Source organism: Oreochromis aureus, linkage group 23 (genome assembly GCF_013358895.1).
Source record: "Oreochromis aureus strain Israel breed Guangdong linkage group 23, ZZ_aureus, whole genome shotgun sequence".
Classification (NCBI taxonomy): Eukaryota; Metazoa; Chordata; class Actinopteri; order Cichliformes; family Cichlidae; genus Oreochromis; species Oreochromis aureus.
In genome coordinates, this window is record NC_052963.1 from 13,533,042 (window position 1) to 13,550,454 (window position 17,413).

Below are 17,413 nucleotides of genomic sequence, written 5' to 3' on the forward strand. Positions count from 1 at the left end.
TTGAATTCATTATACCCACCAGCTGTTTTCATCTAAACCGCTGTTCTTTTTTAACATAAATAAATTCTGTTTTCTAGCCTTGTAGATTAAAATCAACAACTTTACAGTCATGACTGATCACAAAAGAATGTCATTGAATAAACAAAATTTATCAAAAATATGTCTTACATATAATCTCATTATACTTGTTTCTCATTACAGGAGGTTAAGTCATTTTACTATAGTTCATCCAGCTGCTTACATACAGTATGTTTCTATAAATTAAGGGTTCATTCTGTTTGTATGTAATACAATGGCGCCACCCTGTGAACAAGTGTAAGTAGTGTAAGGTATCATTTTTATATCATTTTGTAGTTTTACTGAATGTAATTTTGAGCTTTTGAAGAAGCAAATTAAGTCGTTGTTTTGCAAAACATCAGCATTAACCAAACCATTTGCTCCAACTACTGGTTCTGAGAACACGTTTCTTTTTAATTCTGAAAGCTTCATACTTGTCTTCATACTGGTCACAATACACTACATGTAGAAACTCTACCACACAAAAGAGAGAGAGTCTTGCTGTCAGGGCAAGCAAAAAAGGGGAAGAGGGGAGGCTGGTAGTTTGAAAAAGACTGAAACTGTGGGTCAGAATCACTCAGCAGAGAGGACACAAGGATGTTCAGTTGGCACCATTTCTAATAGACAAGTAAGTAAAAAAAAAAAAAACCTCATTACTTTCAAAACTGAGGGGCGTGCACCTTTCGCTTTTCTGATATCAGATAATGTGCTGCTGCCTTCTGCGTTTTTTGCCGTCATCAGCGTAGGTGCTTGTGAAAAGTGACTCATCACGTTGGAGAATAACTGAATCGATAAAAATTAAAAAACTTACGTCAGAAACACAATCTGATAGCCCAAAATAGTTCAGTAACAGAGTGTCCATGACATATTAAGCACTAAACCTGTTATTAACTGTGACTCATTTACAATAATAGCTACACTAAATGTTGTCAGGTGACCACTTTGAAGATGAATTTGAATGAACAGTATGGCAATAGTGTACTGATGTACATGATAATACAGTTTACAGTATTAAAAAAAAAGGAAAACAATATTGTACAGTAAAGAACTGCAAAGTTATGTTCTTTAAAAGCCAGGCTGATAGGACGTTGCTCCACACTGAGTACAGCAGATCGTTTGATGAACTACAGACTTTTTAAAACTTTGTGAAGGACGTCAGCTTGAGCAACTTGACTTGAAGCTATTGAGAGAAAAGGCCTTTCCTCCTGAGGCTGCAACGCGGATTTAGTCTTTGGTTGTATATCTGCATGAATTCAGATATGAATTTTAAGGGTGTCTCCATTTTGCCATCCCTCAGTGGATGGAGACCTGCTTTCACAGACAATCATCATAGTGCTGCAACTTGGAAAGACCCGAGTTGTGTGGTGCAAGTCACTGGAAATGTTTCAGAGCACCATAGTGAGGTTGTCACATCCTGCCTAATGGGCATGCAAACACAGACAGAAGGAGGAACAAGTGTAAGGTACTAAAACCAAGGCGATAAGAAGACCGGAGCTGCTATATGATATGAAACCCCCCTTTTTTAAGGACACACAACTTCAGTGTGTTTCCTGCTTCTTCCTGTGTGATCAGTATCTGCAGAGAGGTGTTAAACCACACGACACAAGTGGTATCTCATTGCCCATTTGTGTATTTGTATCTTATTGTTAAACATCTACAGGTAGATAAACTCCTATAGCCTTAGAGAGTTTGTTTTTCTTAAAGGAACGTACAAAATATATTTGAACTCACAGATCTGCAGTTTGTTTCCGACAAAATTAGCTTACAAATTTTTACCGTCTGTTTTAATCACAGTTGTGTCTTATTGCATTTTTGCCTCAGAAACCTTCATTTGACTCGACTAGCATCACTGCACACACAACAGGAAAAAACATTTTTTTGTGCAAGATCAATACTTTTTTTTAATGCTTATCAGTTTTGAATTTAAAGTCAGACTGAAACTGAAGTTTTGCTTTGCACACATCAAAGAGGAAAGCGAGCTGGGTGAGGGATCTAGCGGTGGGACCCAACAAAAAAGCAGAGACTGTTGATGGGGACTGGAGATGTACTGAGCTTCAAGGCTTTTATTGTAAAACATCTGAGAAACAGGAAGTGAAAAGACTCCTTTATACTGATTTTAAAAATTTCGAGTAACCTTTTGAATTCATGTGAGCGCAGAGTGATTGATTGAATAATGAGTTCGCAATACTGGATACACTGTACTGTATAGCATTCAGCAGTGTTATAAAGTGTACTTCATCTGTGGCGACGGCAACTTGCACCTTTTATCTGAAAGGAGAAAAAAAGAAAGACAACTAATATTCTGTTATTAATCTGTTATTAAGCATTATTAATCTTTTCTCTTGTGTCATGTGATGTGTGAACAATGACCCTTTGGACAGAGTTCATAAACAAAAAAACAAAACTCTATTCAGGCTTTGCAGAGAAGTCCAAGGCTGATAAAGTCATAAATTCAAACCAGGAGACACCAGAGAAGACAAACCTGGAAAACAATCAACAGTAAAAAGCAAACAGAGGCTTTAAATACACACAAACTGAGACACAGCTGGGGAACTAAACACATCTAAAGTAAATCAGGGTAACGAGACAAGAGGAGCAAAATTAAACACACTACATGAGAGACAAAGAACTACCATGATAAAACTGGAAGTAACTAATGAGAAAAATCACATGACAAAGAAGAAAACTTGACAACAGGAGGGAACTGGAGAGATTGTAAATATAACTCTAACAGCTGACAGAAATAGAAATACACAAATGACCATAAGACTAAACACAGAAGTATTACTAAGATCAAAAATAAAGAGAAAACTTGAAAACTTAAAACCCAAAACTGTTACGATCAAAACTCAAACTACAATCTAAATAGTGACTATCGAACAATAAAAAGTAATTCCTGTCTAAAAACAGAATAGTCAGGATATAAAATCCAGCACAGCGATTGCCCTAATTTTAACTAATTAATATTTAGACATCGATGATGCTTACTCACTTTCAGAAAACCTGACAAATCATTTTTGAGAAAATGCAGATCAAGTCTTAGCTCTACAGAGTTACAGTTAGCTCAGGCTTATGTCAAGGAAGCATGAGCTGAACTTCTTCAAGCCACAAATGGAGGGTCACTTTCCCCTGTACAGCAGCACAAAAACAGCATGCACTCAAGCAAAAGCAGAGCTCTCATTCATGTGTACGTTCATGTGTATGTTAGACTGAGAGCTAAAACGCGTGCGGTGATGGTGGCTGTCTGACCTTTCATCATGTCAAACCTTCAGAGGTACGATGCTCAAACCTTGACATAATTAGAGTTTTGACCTTTTTAGCTGCAGGTGTTTAATTGGAAAGAAATATTGATGAAATATGTTCTTCTTAAATTCAAATCACATGGTGTTATTTCTCCTGTTAGATTCACAGTAGTTCATTCTTAATGTCTAAAGTCTAAAGAATACAAAAATATATGTTTAAGCTTATGAGTTCATGATGGAGTCTTTATTTTCTTCTTTAGTATCATTCATGTACTTTTGTTTGAAACATGCTAAAAACAGTTTAAATTGTGCCCTGTTTCAGTGGAAACCAGTGAAATAGATGGTGTGATGCTGTAGCAGCAACAAGCCAGGTTATATCTAATAAAAGAAGAAGTAATCACAAAACAAGATTTTACGTTCTAAAATATTTGTTACCACATAATTTCTAATATTTCAGCGTTTGAATTGTTGGTTACTTTATGAATATCTCTAACCGGAGATCATGCGTTATATTTGTGTATATTTGCAGAAGCAACCAAACTTAAACTTGACACATTTTCTGTTTTCTAACTGTGACATTTGCTTTGCTTACTTTGCTCTTTATCTGTGAGACTGTGAGACCTCTTGGATCACTTCCTTTCAAAGCTGTACATGCGCACACACAAACATGTACGGTGGCACTCACACATAAACTATGTGATGTTACTGTGCTCTGACAGGAAGTAACCTAAATACTGGAAAGCGGCTGTTCTTTGTAGCTGAATGTGATGAAGAAGATGCCTTCTGCTGCCACCATCGCTGTGTTTTTGCTCTCCTGCTTCTCCATCGCCTCCACAGGTACGGTACAAATCATCTCTTTATTCTACTCATGCTTATATTTTAAGCTTTCATTTCCAAACTGATTGGTTAACAAGTTTTTTTAAATTAATTTGAACTTGTCATCTGCTATTAATCATTCTTCCAGACTTCACATATACTGTCTGTAACACCTGTGAAATATATACATATATATATATATTGATTTTTGATAAACAATAGCTATACCACAACTATTCTAATCTTTTCCTCTGATTCTTCTTTCTTCATCTTTCTATTTCAAAGGCTCTCAGGCTGATTGTGATGTGTACGCTGCAACAGGCTCAAGCTTTACTGTGCGACTTAAACATGTGTTAAAAGACTCGGATAGCCTGAGATGGTTCAAGAATGAAAACCTAATCTTTCATCGCAGAAGTAAAAAGGTGATCATAGGGAAAAATGATGATGTTGATTCAACTGGATCACTAAAGCTGACACAACTGACCAAAAACAACACAGGACGATACGCCCCACAGATTCACAGAGCAGATGGAACCAGTGCAGGAGATTTACCAAGTGTGCGTTTGTGTGTATTAGGTAAGTAAGAACACATTGTTTAACCAGAACAAATGCATGTACAAACACATTAATATATTAATGTTAATATACTGAAGCCACTCCTCAGCTTCGTCATGCAGCGATATTTGTTGTTGGTTTTTAATAAATGTATTATCAGCCTTGCCTAATACAATGTTGATATAATCTAATTTTCTTTACTCAGACCGTGTGCAGAAGCCCAATGTGACGATGACGTGTACAGATAAGGGACATGTCAATTTTACTTGCAGTGTTGGTCAGGTAAGTACAATATTTATTAAATTTTTAAACTTAACTTTAACTTATTCTTCTAACTCATAATTGAATTTTAAAAGAACCTGTAGACAAAGAGATTCAGTAACCTCACTTGCTCTCCTCTGAAACTCAGCATGTATGAACTGCAGACATTTGACAACAAACATCTACACACATTACCACAGTGCAGGTTAAGTTAAATCATGGTGACAGGCTGCTGTGGATAACTGTGCTCTTTTTCTCAGGTCATAACTTTAGATGAGAGGCACAAAATCCACTAAACAGCTTTTCTAGAGATTTCCTGATCTTCTGTAAATTTAAGCTCACTTACTGAGACTCTGTTAAACTATCAGCTCCGTGATCAGTAATATTTTCTTTTTTTTCTCCTGAGTTCAATAATTACACACTCCGTGAAAATAACATTGTCTTCCACAGAATGAGAAGATCACATGGTTTATGGATGATGAAGCGTTGGAAGAAAAAGAGAAGACGCTGACAAGAGAAATCAAAGATGTGCTAAAAGCTCGTTTCTCTTGCAATGTTTCCAACTCGGTCAGCTCTGAGATCAGTCTGCCTGTTCAACAAAACTGCTATGCAACCTGTAAGTATTATATTACAACAAAAGAAAAGAATGTTTTGCTCATAATTGATGAAAAACTTGCATCACTTTTTATGCATGTGCAGATGTGCATGCCTTCTCTGCACACTGTGGTCTGAAGATAGAAAACAGGATATAATATAATCATGCAGCATCAGTGAGGAGGTGAAGCACTCTGTGCAGGACACCTACAGAGTTTCATTTTATAGACATTTATCAGCTTCAGACTGAACGTCCAAACTGGGTTGAGTTGACAAAAATGTAAAAAAGTAAAGAAAATCAATTTAAAATTAATCTGAACAATTAAAAACCACCACCTGATCTGCATTATGTGACTAGAGACAAAGAAGGGCAAACTTTATTATGAAATATCAGCTGATTGTCATTGAGTTGCCAATTGAATTCACAGTATCAGAAACTGTATCTGAAGAGAAGCACATTTCCTCACAGATTTTATAGTTTTGCAGTAGATTCTCACAAAGGTCACTGAAAGTAACTGGGACATGCAGGAAGTCAGACACTCAAGTCAGACAGTTTACGTGCTCTATTGTCACTCAAACACTTTTGCAAAGAAGCATTATTTATGCTGTGGTGCCCAGTGTTGTCTGTCTGCTGTAGACAGTGTGAAATAGAAAAGAAAAGAAAAATGAAACGTTTTAGGTTAAAGATTCAAAGGATGTTTGTGCCTTGTTTGGTGCAATAGATGATAACTTTGTTGCGTAATCAATGTTCATTTAATGCATTATCAGCACTATTTCATACAATAATGATGCAACCAAATCTTCTATGCTCAGTGCAGAAACCTCACGTGACGGTGAACTGTACGGGCGACTCCGAAGTTACATTTACTTGCGCTGTTAGTCAGGTGAGAACAATGTTGAATACATTTCATTTGATTTCATAATATGTTTCATTTAGATTTAGATTTTATTATTTTCCTTTACACCTACGAGGACCGTCTGACCATGGACTTTTTTTTAATGACTGTATGAATTAGGCTCATATTTGCAAGTCAATATATATGATAATAACGGCAGAGTGTAAGGAAAGCAAAACTGATCTCTATGTTCTAACCTGTGGGCAACAATTGTCTTTCAGTCATGTTTTTAGTTGACAGTGAGGTCACTGTATTAGCTAATCATAAGGAACTCAAAGTCCTTTAAACCACTTTTCCCACAGATTTTGTTTTACAGAAATTACAGAAAAAAGATACTTCGATGTGGTTAAGAATTTCTCTGTCAAACTACCAGCTCTATAGTAATGACTGTTCTCAGTCATCTTTTTCTTTTGTTTTGTTTTTCTCTAAGTTTAATTACAAACAGTCAACAAAATGACATCACAAAATACAGTTTTAATGTAAAGCTGTAATTTTACAATATCAAGGAAAAGATTGTTGGAAGCTGTTTTCTCATCCACGCACAGACAAACTGGACAACAAAATCAAACTTCAGAAATATTTATAGTATGCTTGCTCTTATACTTGGAGGTTTAAATCTTTAACGAATCCATTAATCATATTTTCTTCAACAGAAAGACAATTATGTGGAATTTAAATGGTTTAACAAGGAAAACAAGCAGCAGGAATCAGGGGAGACACTTACAAAGAAAACTAAAGATGTGGTAAACACCCGCTTCTTTTGCAATGTTTCGAACCCCATCAGCTATCACATCAGTGACCCTGCTGTACAAAACTGCTTTAAACCCTGTAAGTATTATTTCTATCGACTGTCCATTAAAATAGTTATGACACTGAAATGGCAATTTTACACTTATGTCATGATAAAATATATTTCTTCTTCTCTTGTTTTATTCCTGAAGCTTTTCCTACTGAATTACTTGGAATTAGCATCTGGGTTTTCATAGGAGGCGGAGCAGGTATGTTTCATGTTCTGTGCAGTCGTCAGATTATATGCAGTTATTCTGAAAAGCACACCAAAACCATGAATTCTCTATTTTTTTCCATGTATAATACAATTTGCTGTTATTCTCCATCAGGTCTTCTTATTTTGGTGATTGTCACTGCCACTGTTTGTTGTGTCCGGGCCAGAAGAAAAAGACGCATATGATAAACGGTAAATTTATTTACTCATATACTTTTATTATTTTAGTTCTTGTTAAAAATATGAGCCACTGCACTAAGACAGAACCTTTTAAAAACGATTTTTCTTACATAAATGGCTTACTTAGCCCATATACAGCCCATTCATTCACCATTCATTGTGCATGTAGTTTATTTAAGGAGCTCCCCAAAGGCTCAGTCTTAGGTCCAATAGATTTATAGTATTTATACTTTTATTTTTAAGGGGTTCTTGATTAACATTATGGATTCAGTTCAAAATATTTCCATACAGCAGATAATGATTCACTTCAAAGGACAGTTTTACTCATCCAGACTAGTCCAGGAAACTTCAAGTTGCACAGATTTCAATAAGGAGCGATCACTTGGAAGAACTGAACATGATTTATTGAGATTATGAAATAAATGAATTTGGGGATTAGACTCGAAAGACAGAACGGAGCCCCAGCAGTGATTGGATTTAGGACAGGACCCCCCAGTGTCTAGATGCTGGGGGTGGTAAAGACTGAGCCTTTGATGGAGCTCTGACTGTGAGATGGAGATGGGGAGGAGGTGGGTTGCACGGATTGCAGTCTGAAATGGAGAATGACAGAGAGCACAGATTTAAACCACACAGACTGGGGGCTGATTGGCCCAAAGAAGGCGGGCAAGAAGAAGATTGCACTAGAGTAAAGATGACAGTATTGAAATTGACAGTGTGGGAAAGAGGTAGTGATGAAGAGAACAGAAAAGACCGAGCACCCAGGAAACTGATTATAGATGTTCCTTATTGAACTTATGCATAAACTTCATGTCCACTATTCATGTTCCGGCACATTGTTTAAAAGAACATGAAAGTACCAGGATCTGTGCAGTGTATGGGGCACAGAGATGCAACACTAGCTGAGAGGCGTGTTTCTTAACACACAAAGTAAATACTGTGTATAGCCACTCTAAACAATTGCGGATGATCATAAAATGTAAGGCAATCATAGCATCATTTTTTAAGAAGTTGCTGGATTGTTCTGACACAATGGGTTGGTATACTTTCTTGTAAGTAAGCCAACTTGATTAGATAATGGAGATAATGTTTAATAATGTAACATTATTAAACAAATAAACAAAGTTGTGGTTTCTAATATTTTATGCGATTTGTTTACACTGTATTAGTTACTTTGTTCAAACATGAGGAAGCACCAAACTAATTTTTATTAACATTAGCATTTATTAGTTAACATTAAATGCACTTAGAGCTGTGAGATTCTTCAGTTCTGGGATCCAGGGGCCATTGCCAGCTCTGATTGATGAGTTAAATTCTACATGAACCATGTAAACTCCAGCTCACCACAACTTTGGTCATTATTAGTAGTATGGCTGCAAAGGAAATCAGATTCTTTCTATTTATTCTTTTGTTAAGATGACACAACCCCATCAAATCTATATTCTTACATATGGCACAGTTTGTGCTTTTCTTGTGGAAAACATTGAAAGATGATTCTGCAGGTCTGACCTGCCACCTATGCTTATTTCAACAGATGGCAGGTCAGAGAACTTTGTTTGCAGTGGACGAATCAAGAACAGCAACAGCATCACCTTCAGCAGAACCACTTGACAAAACCACTATAAACAACAGCATGTTCAGCAGAGTCCCAGAGCCATACTTCTATGCAGCCTGTGGTCTGAAGACAGACAACAGGAAACAGGATATGATATAAACACCATTCAGTCTGAGTGCTGAGGTGACGTGATGTTTGCAGGACGCCCACAGAGTTTCATTTTGATGTTTGTCAGGTTCATTGTGAATGTACAAAGAAAATTATAGATTACAGGAATTTAAACCCAAATCTGTGAGTAATTTAAAGATTATTAAGAAATGCAAACCCTATTATGATTGTCAGTGATATGTAAAACTAATATATTGTATTACAACATCTCTTGATTGATTTTGTAGTTTTGTAAGCAGACCTTCACAAAGAAATATTTTTATGCTATATGTGTTATGCTTTTGTTTAGGTCTTTAATTTTCCAGGAAGTACGCTTTAGTCGTTTTTGCTAGACAGGTTTATGTTGTATATTGTTAATGAAGCGACAATTCAGGATTTTATTAGTATCTGTTGTGCATTTTTCTTTGTTCTGATGTGAACGGTGATAACTGGTGTGCATCTGAACCACATACTGTGACAAGGAATTAACCTTTAAATTAAACTTAAATGATAAAAATATATTTTTCTCAAAGAAAATGATGGGCATGGTGCGTCTAAAAGGATCCCTAAAGTTAACAGATCTGGGGAAAAATACTTGGTTAAACTACATCACTGTGGTTTTCAATGAAGACAGACCTGTAGAAAAGAATTAAGAATTAAAAAATAAGAACAGAAGTGTGTGTTTTGCAGAATAGAGCAGAATAGATTTATTCTGGTCATGTGAATGTGAATATTTCTCTTAGTGTCCCTCTTTATGCATCACCAAAAATAAAAGTAATAAAAGTGTATTCACTTAGACACCTTTCAACATATTAACTTATCAGCTGAATGTTTTAAATATATTATACTGATATGTATATGAACATGTTTTTTAATCAATTTTTATAATGTTCTTAATATATTTACAAAAATAAAGTGTGTTGATGCATCACAAGTCCCTGTGTAATCAGTCAGACCAACTGTATATGCTCATATATATGAGTTCTAAGTGTCAAAGAAGTGTATAGGCAGATCAAAAGTCATTTTTATAGTAGTAAAAAGTGTGGGCTGAGTCTCCAAATCTCCCCTGCGACTCCATGCACTGTTAAACCTCACACTCCAGGTGTGATGTGAATTGTAAAATGTTATGACTCAATTTTACTAAAAGGGACTACCTAAAAGCCTACGTATTACAGTTTAAATGTTCTTTAGTTTTAAGACAGACCGTCTATCACAGTCCCCATACAATTTAAGAGTGAGGACCAGTTGCTTTCAAGCAGACTACATATAATACAACCCCAATTCTAAAATGTTAGGATGATCTCAAATCTCATAGATCTATGTTTGAATAACAGTAGCAAACAGGAAACATATCAAATCTTTCAAATGATATCTTTAAACTTTTAATCTTTAAACTGAATTCATAATTTATAGAAATAGGCAACAAAAGGCTGGAGAAGTAAATGGTACTAACATTAAGCAACTGGAATAAAATTTTGCCGCTAATTACCGTATTTTTCGGACCATAAGGCGCACCTAAGGCGCATTAAGCAAAACAAAACAGATAAGTCAAACTTTATTCAACTCATTCTTCTTGCTTCCTCCACTTCCGTACCATTGATTCATTAATGTTGAATTCTCTCACAGCTGCTCTATTCCCATGTTGTTGCAGTATATTAATGACTAACCTCGTATATTGGGTGGATTATCTCAGTTGTTCTCCTGACTGAAGTTTGGTCCATTTACAGCATCCTGCCATGCGACTGCATTTGTCCCTAACCATCGGGAACCCTCAAGTTAACTTTTATCGAGTGGAAAAAAGTTAGCGTTCATCCTCCAGCTTCACTGTGTTTATGTTATGCTAACATAGCTGTGTCGCTAGCAATCACGTAACACAGCGGTCGCCCACTCTCGGGCCGGTCCGAGAGTTGTTTGGTACTGGGCCGTGAGAGTTGAGGCTCGGTTGTGATTGAGGCTCGGTTTATGGTTTTCAGGGTTTTTATCGTTAACCCAGTTGGGTCTTTTCCAGTATTGTAGGTGTGTGTCTTATTTTAAAGAAATATCTAAGTGTTACCATAGCGACCACAGGGCATTAAGGGGCGTGAGGAGGATGTTACTCTCAATGTTGTCGGTGCATTTCAGGACACTGCTAATAAAGTTACACAATTACACAGTGAATTCGTCTTCATTATTATATTTACAAAATACCTGTTTTTGTCTTAGTCGTATCATTTTATTTTGTTGTATTTATCCGCGACACCTTAAAGGCCTGTCCGTGAAAATATTGTCTGACATTAAACCGGTCCATGGCACAAAAAAAGGTTGGGGATCACTGATGTAGTACATCATTATATACCAGCTAGTCCAACTTCAGTAACCCTACAAGAGTCACTACTGTTCAGTTTTCTGTCTTCATTTATGTTAGAAGTGATGGCAGAGCTGTACGTTTTAATTTTTACAGAGTTAGCGAGCTAACTTCATGCTAATTTATAACGCCGTTAAATTTAATAAATTCTGTTTTCATAGATCTCTGGATGATAAACCTAATTGTTACACCTGGTAAAGCAGCAACGTTGATAATTTTATTAAAGATGGAAGAATTTAGACAGTTTTTAACTCGCAGTGTTCTTTTGACTTTGGGACCTGAAGCAGACGGAGTTTTGGACACAGATTACTCCGCAAAGGCTCCTGACTACAGCAGCCGTAATGCTCCAACAATCCATCCAGCAGTGTGGCTTCATAACTTACCAAAGTCATACTAAAACATTTTTTGACAGATTTTTGAGCGCCGTGTACCACATAAAATCAGTTCGAGGTCAGTAAGCACAACCAGAATTCATACATAAAGCACACTGTCGATTTTTGAGAAAATTAAAGGATTTTAAGTCGCCCGTAGAGTCCAAAAAATACAGTAAGTTCATTGCAACAGATCAGTAACATGATTGGGCATAAAAAGAGAGTATATAATAAGAGAGGCAGACTTTGCTAAGGGGCAAACAAAAAATCATCATTGGATGCCCGTGACCTTTGGGCCCTCAGGTCGCACTTAATTAAATACAGACATGATTCTCAAACAGGAAAAGCCTGGTCACCAGTGTTTACTAGCTGTGACCTTGGAATAACCAGCTCCCACTGGCATATTCAAATGCTCAATTCATGGTCAGAGTCAGAAATCATTCACAGGTTACAAAGACTATTAGACATTTTTGTTTAAAAAGCCACGTTAACTGCCAGTTAGAGATGTCCAAAGCAGCTGGTATTTGTATTTGTTGAGAGGGGAAAAGTATTTGTATTTGTATTCGAGTAAATTTCAAAATCGGTGTAACAATCCAGGTTTTTTTGCGTTACACTTCTAACTGACAATTAGGGATGGGTATCGTTTAGGTTTTATCCGATACCAGTACCAAACCAGTACTTTTGAAACGGTGCTGGTGCTTAAACGGTGCTCGAACCGGTGCTTAAAGAATGGAGAACACAAAATTGGTCCAAAACCTCTCATGTTCAGCTGTTTTTGTAAAAGATAACAATGTTAGCCTTTTCTGCAGCTATAGGGCATATATGGTATCACTCTTGGCTGGAAGCAGTGCTTAAACAATGGAAAAAACACAAACTTTGTCCAAAAACCTCTCATGTTTAACTGTTTTCCACTTTTTCTTTGGTCATTTTGGCCTTTTTGGCCAGGGTGAAGGGAGTATCTGCCATCAAACAAGAAGACAGCCGCATGTAACTATAACGGTGTTTGCTAGTTCACCTTACATGCATTAATTTAATAATGTGGTTAGCGTACTCAATGTTAATTACACACGAACAACATGAAGCTACTCACACAGAGGAGAACGGCTGCTGCTGCCATCATCATCCGTCATCATTTCTGCTACACTGGCAGGGCCAGGACTCTCCTCTTCGGGTTTTTGGGGGATGTTGCTAACTCCGGGTCCGATAACAGGCACCACACCCGCAGTAGATGTGCACGGTGTGAGGTCTCGCAGCAAGCTATCAAACACGGCGCATTTCTCAGCTTTAAAAAAAAAACGCTATGCGTCGCCAGGTGTTTCATCAGATTCGAGGAGTTACCGCCTTTGCACAGTATCACCTTAAAGCACTTGTTGCAGGCTGCTGAGTTTGCATCTTTTGCTGTGAAGTACAGCCAGACTTTGACCGCTTCGCCTTGGGCATTTTTAATTTGTAGCTCTGCTCTAAAAGAACGTACGTACCTGGCCCCGCCTACTATCCTCGGAAACGTAAAATGATTGGCTAGAATCCAAAGTGTATGACATCTCAGGAAAAAAAGCACCGAAATGTGCGCTGCTTTTCGGTCTGGTTACTACCGTTTATGTCAGAACCGACAGATACCGGTACCCATCCCTACTGACAATATAGTGTAAATATTCTTTAGTTATATCCATTATAATAATTATCGATATGCAATATTAGTTGCAACATTATTGATGCTTTTCCATAAATAAACATGTAAGAAGGAACGTCATTGAAAAGAAAATAACATAACAGTCATTGCCTCATCCATGGTTAAAACCAACAACTAATAAAATACCGTTATGAACATCATGAACCCCACCACCACCTGTCCTTGTTGGAGGATGCTGAACAGACAGTGAAACTTACTTGCAGGAGGCAGAACATGGCTGTGATGATGATTTGGTGCTTGTGGGGGGTTGGCATACAGTACCAGGAGAGGATGCTTTAAGTGCATGTGATTATGCATACCAGAAGTTGACATATGTTTGATATCTCTGCTGATTTGACTTTTGCACACATTACATATCACTTTGGTTTCATCTGCAGCACTGACTTTAAATTGCTTCCACACAGAACTTCAGCAAGTTTTTTGGCTGGTGGAAATCAAGAGGTGGCTCAGGAGCAGCAACACTTTTGTATTTGGTTGCCCATATCCATGTGGGGAGTTTCAGCTAAGTTAATGAATGACGGGAAGCTATGCTAAGGTTAACTGGCCTATAGCCTACCTACATCTTGCTGTCTGCAAAAGATAGAGTAACTTAAACGTACCATATAACTCCCACAAGTGCATACATTTCGATACAACTACACAACTACACATTGTTTTAACCTTTTAAACCAAACGTTAACGTTACTCTGTCAACAGCCTATTGTTTAAATTGCCGAGCTATGTAAACAGAACGAACATGAGAGCACCCGACTGCAGACGTCAATAATGCAATGGAATGGTCTCCCGATCTTCGTAAAAGTTATAAGCTGCATCCAGAACCCTGTTAAGGTACAAAAAAATCCATTCAACAAAAATATTGATGCAGTTCAGTCTTTTTTTCGGTCAGCCAAGCCTTCTCTGTTGCTGTGTGGAGCAGCCTGTATCAGTCACCTCTTTCACACTTTACTCACTCACTCATCCAGTCATGCGCTGCGGTCTCATGAGGAAACTCAGCTTTTCTATATACAGTTTTTCCTTGTTCCCAAATACAAATATTTTTTAAAGTACTTATTTGAAATAACTATTTGTAAAAAAACACGTATTTTGTGCCTTTCCGAATACCACATTTGGGTTCGGCTCCACCCCTACTGCCAGTGGAATTTTTTGGACCAATAACTATTACATCAGATTGATAACTGAGTTTTAGAAATCTATGAAATAGTGAGTGTTTGATATCACTAGGTAGATGAACAAATAATCAAGACTGTTGGGGCTGTTTGACAGCAGAAGGACACATAACTCTCACAGTTGGCGGAAGCAGACTGTGTCGAGTGAGGAGAAGGACCCAAATGCAAACACGTGAAATGAAGACTTGATTCTTAATAGAAAATGATCTGTTTATTGTGGCTGATTAAAAAGTACAAAACAAAAGGCAAAATCGATTCAACACTAAACAAAAACCTAAACTGGGAAAACTAGAAAGAAAAAAATGAACCATCCTAAACGTGAAAACCGGATTCATAAAAACCTAGAAACCATATTGCATGACCATAGCAGACGACTGGAAACTCAACAGAGGGAGACACAAATACACAGCAAGGTAATACGGGAAGTGGAAACACCTGGGGAAACACAGCTGACACAAATGAACATGACGCCACAGGGGAAGCAAAACTAAACACACTGAACAACACCAGACTCTTCAAAATAAAATGGGAAACATAATGGCACGTAAACATGACAACACAAGCTTGACAATAGAACACGGAACACGCAGACGTGAACCACATAACACAGTGGAGGAGCAACACATGGAAACAAAAGGTTAAGAATAGAGTAGTGGTCCCCAACGCCCGGGCCACAGACAGGTTGTTTGGTATCAGGCCACGAGAGTTGAGGCTCGGGGGTGAAATTTATGTTTTTCAGGGTTTTTATCGTTAACTCTGTTTCCCTGGGTCTTTTCCGGTGTTGTAGTTGTGTGTCTTATTTTGAAAGAAATATCTATGCATTACCATAGCAACCGGAGAGCATTAAGGGGCAGAGAGGAGGATGTTGCTCTCAGTGTTGTTGGAGCATTTCAGGAGGATGCTCCTAATAAAATAATACAATTACTAGAGATGGCACAATACCACTTTTTTATGTCCGATACCGATATCATGAATTTGGATATGTGCCAATACCGATATGAATCCAAAATAGTGTAGCTTGCTGCATTTTGTATAACTTCATACTCAAGTTTTAAAAAACAAAACACTAAAGCTATTCTGTTATACCTGTATGCAAAAAATACACTGCACGCAAAATATTTCATAGTTCAGCAACACTGATCAATCTAATAAACTTAAACCTACTCCATCCTCCCTATTCTGGTATTACTCTAAACAGTACTTAGCAAAAATATTAAACAACCTAACTAATAGGGTTGACAACTCCCAGCAAAAAAACACCAAAAACCAAAATAGCGAACCACCCCCCACCCTCCCGCTCATTATGCTTAATCGACATAATCAACTTTAATTTAATGCACGTGTAAAACAAATGGACAGAACCCAATTTATTTTAGACAATAATTCAAAAGATTCAACATCTTTTTTCAACAGAATTGCAGACTGCACAGATGGTACATTCCCAAAGGAAAAAGTACCGTAGCTTACTAGGGTGTATATTAGACTTAATATTTACTATATACAATAATGGAGTCGTATACATTTTACATCAGATGAAAACTTTGGTTGTAAGATTCAGATAATTATTTAATAAATTTTAAATGAGAATAAGAATGAAAAGTATTTCTTTGTGCCCCCTTTTCCCTGTTAATGCCCTACCTGGCCCCCTGGCAAAACTTTGCTAGATCCGCCCCTGCACAGTTAGCAGCTGTCAGCTACATAGAAAAGGATCCTGGTGTTATTTGTCTCTCAGAAACAGTTCATAACTTCAACTCATTCATGTCACCTAAAAGGTAAACCTGTTTCTCCATCAGCTGTTCAGCTCTGATGATTCAGTAAGGACATCTCCTGGTTTCATCTGCATGTTTCCCTCTCACCAGATATACAAACCGGTATCATGACCAGCAGCTTTTACGGCTGTGGCTCCAGCAAACATCAGCTGATACTGCAAAGTAATATTAAATAAATTCTACAGCTTATCAAACTTAAACGTGCTGCTGTTGTCTATCCGCTGGTTTCCTCTTTCTGGCGCAAAGTGGGTGTTAAATAAACAAGAGAGGAAAGCCAATCAGCTGATCATTGATCAGTTTCTTGATTGAAGTAGCAACAGGAGAGGGAGGGGGAGAGAATAGAATAGAATAATCCTTTAATGGTCCCACAAGGGGAAATTTGGTTGTAACAGCACCAAAATGAACACATGGCCTGTATTTATATAGCGCTTTAACACATGTACAAACAGAACAGGACACAGGACATAGAACAGAAACACGCACAATTTTTACATATTTACATCATGGACAATAGTTACCAAAGCAGAGTCCTGTTCAGTTATTGAAATTAAAGTACAGATAAGCAGTGTTGGGACTAACGCGTTATTAAGTAACGCGTTACAGTAACTACGTTATTATTGTGGTAACGAGCACGGTAACTAGTTATTATGCCAAAACCAGGAACGCGTTACTCGTTACTGGGATTTAGATAGGCTCGTTACTCGTTACTTCGTGTGGTGGCATCGCGGAGCTTCCACAGATTCAATAACATTAGCAAGTGGTGGAGGCCA

The 17,413-nt window shown here is 37.4% G+C and overlaps 1 protein-coding gene across 3 annotated transcripts; it reads left to right on the forward strand.

Moving 5' to 3' along the window:
* Positions 1-565: 565 nt before the first annotated feature.
* Positions 566-10,232, forward strand: LOC116321882. 3 transcript variants are annotated; one of them, XM_039607275.1, is made up of 10 exons: positions 566-685; positions 4,019-4,136; positions 4,401-4,691; positions 4,876-4,952; positions 5,382-5,547; positions 6,339-6,409; positions 7,075-7,249; positions 7,363-7,419; positions 7,540-7,616; positions 9,136-10,232. In XM_039607275.1, exons 2-9 carry the CDS (start codon positions 4,067-4,069, stop codon positions 7,608-7,610), a joined length of 978 nt encoding a protein of 325 aa, XP_039463209.1. In that variant the 5' UTR covers positions 566-685; positions 4,019-4,066; the 3' UTR covers positions 7,611-7,616; positions 9,136-10,232. The 3 variants fall into 3 exon arrangements, with proteins under 3 accessions (XP_039463209.1, XP_039463210.1, XP_031597687.1); XM_039607276.1 differs by lacking the exon at positions 566-685 and adding an exon at positions 3,266-3,331; XM_031741827.2 differs by lacking the exon at positions 566-685 and having other exon boundaries at positions 3,965-4,136.
* The last annotated feature ends 7,181 nt before the right edge of the window (positions 10,233-17,413 follow it).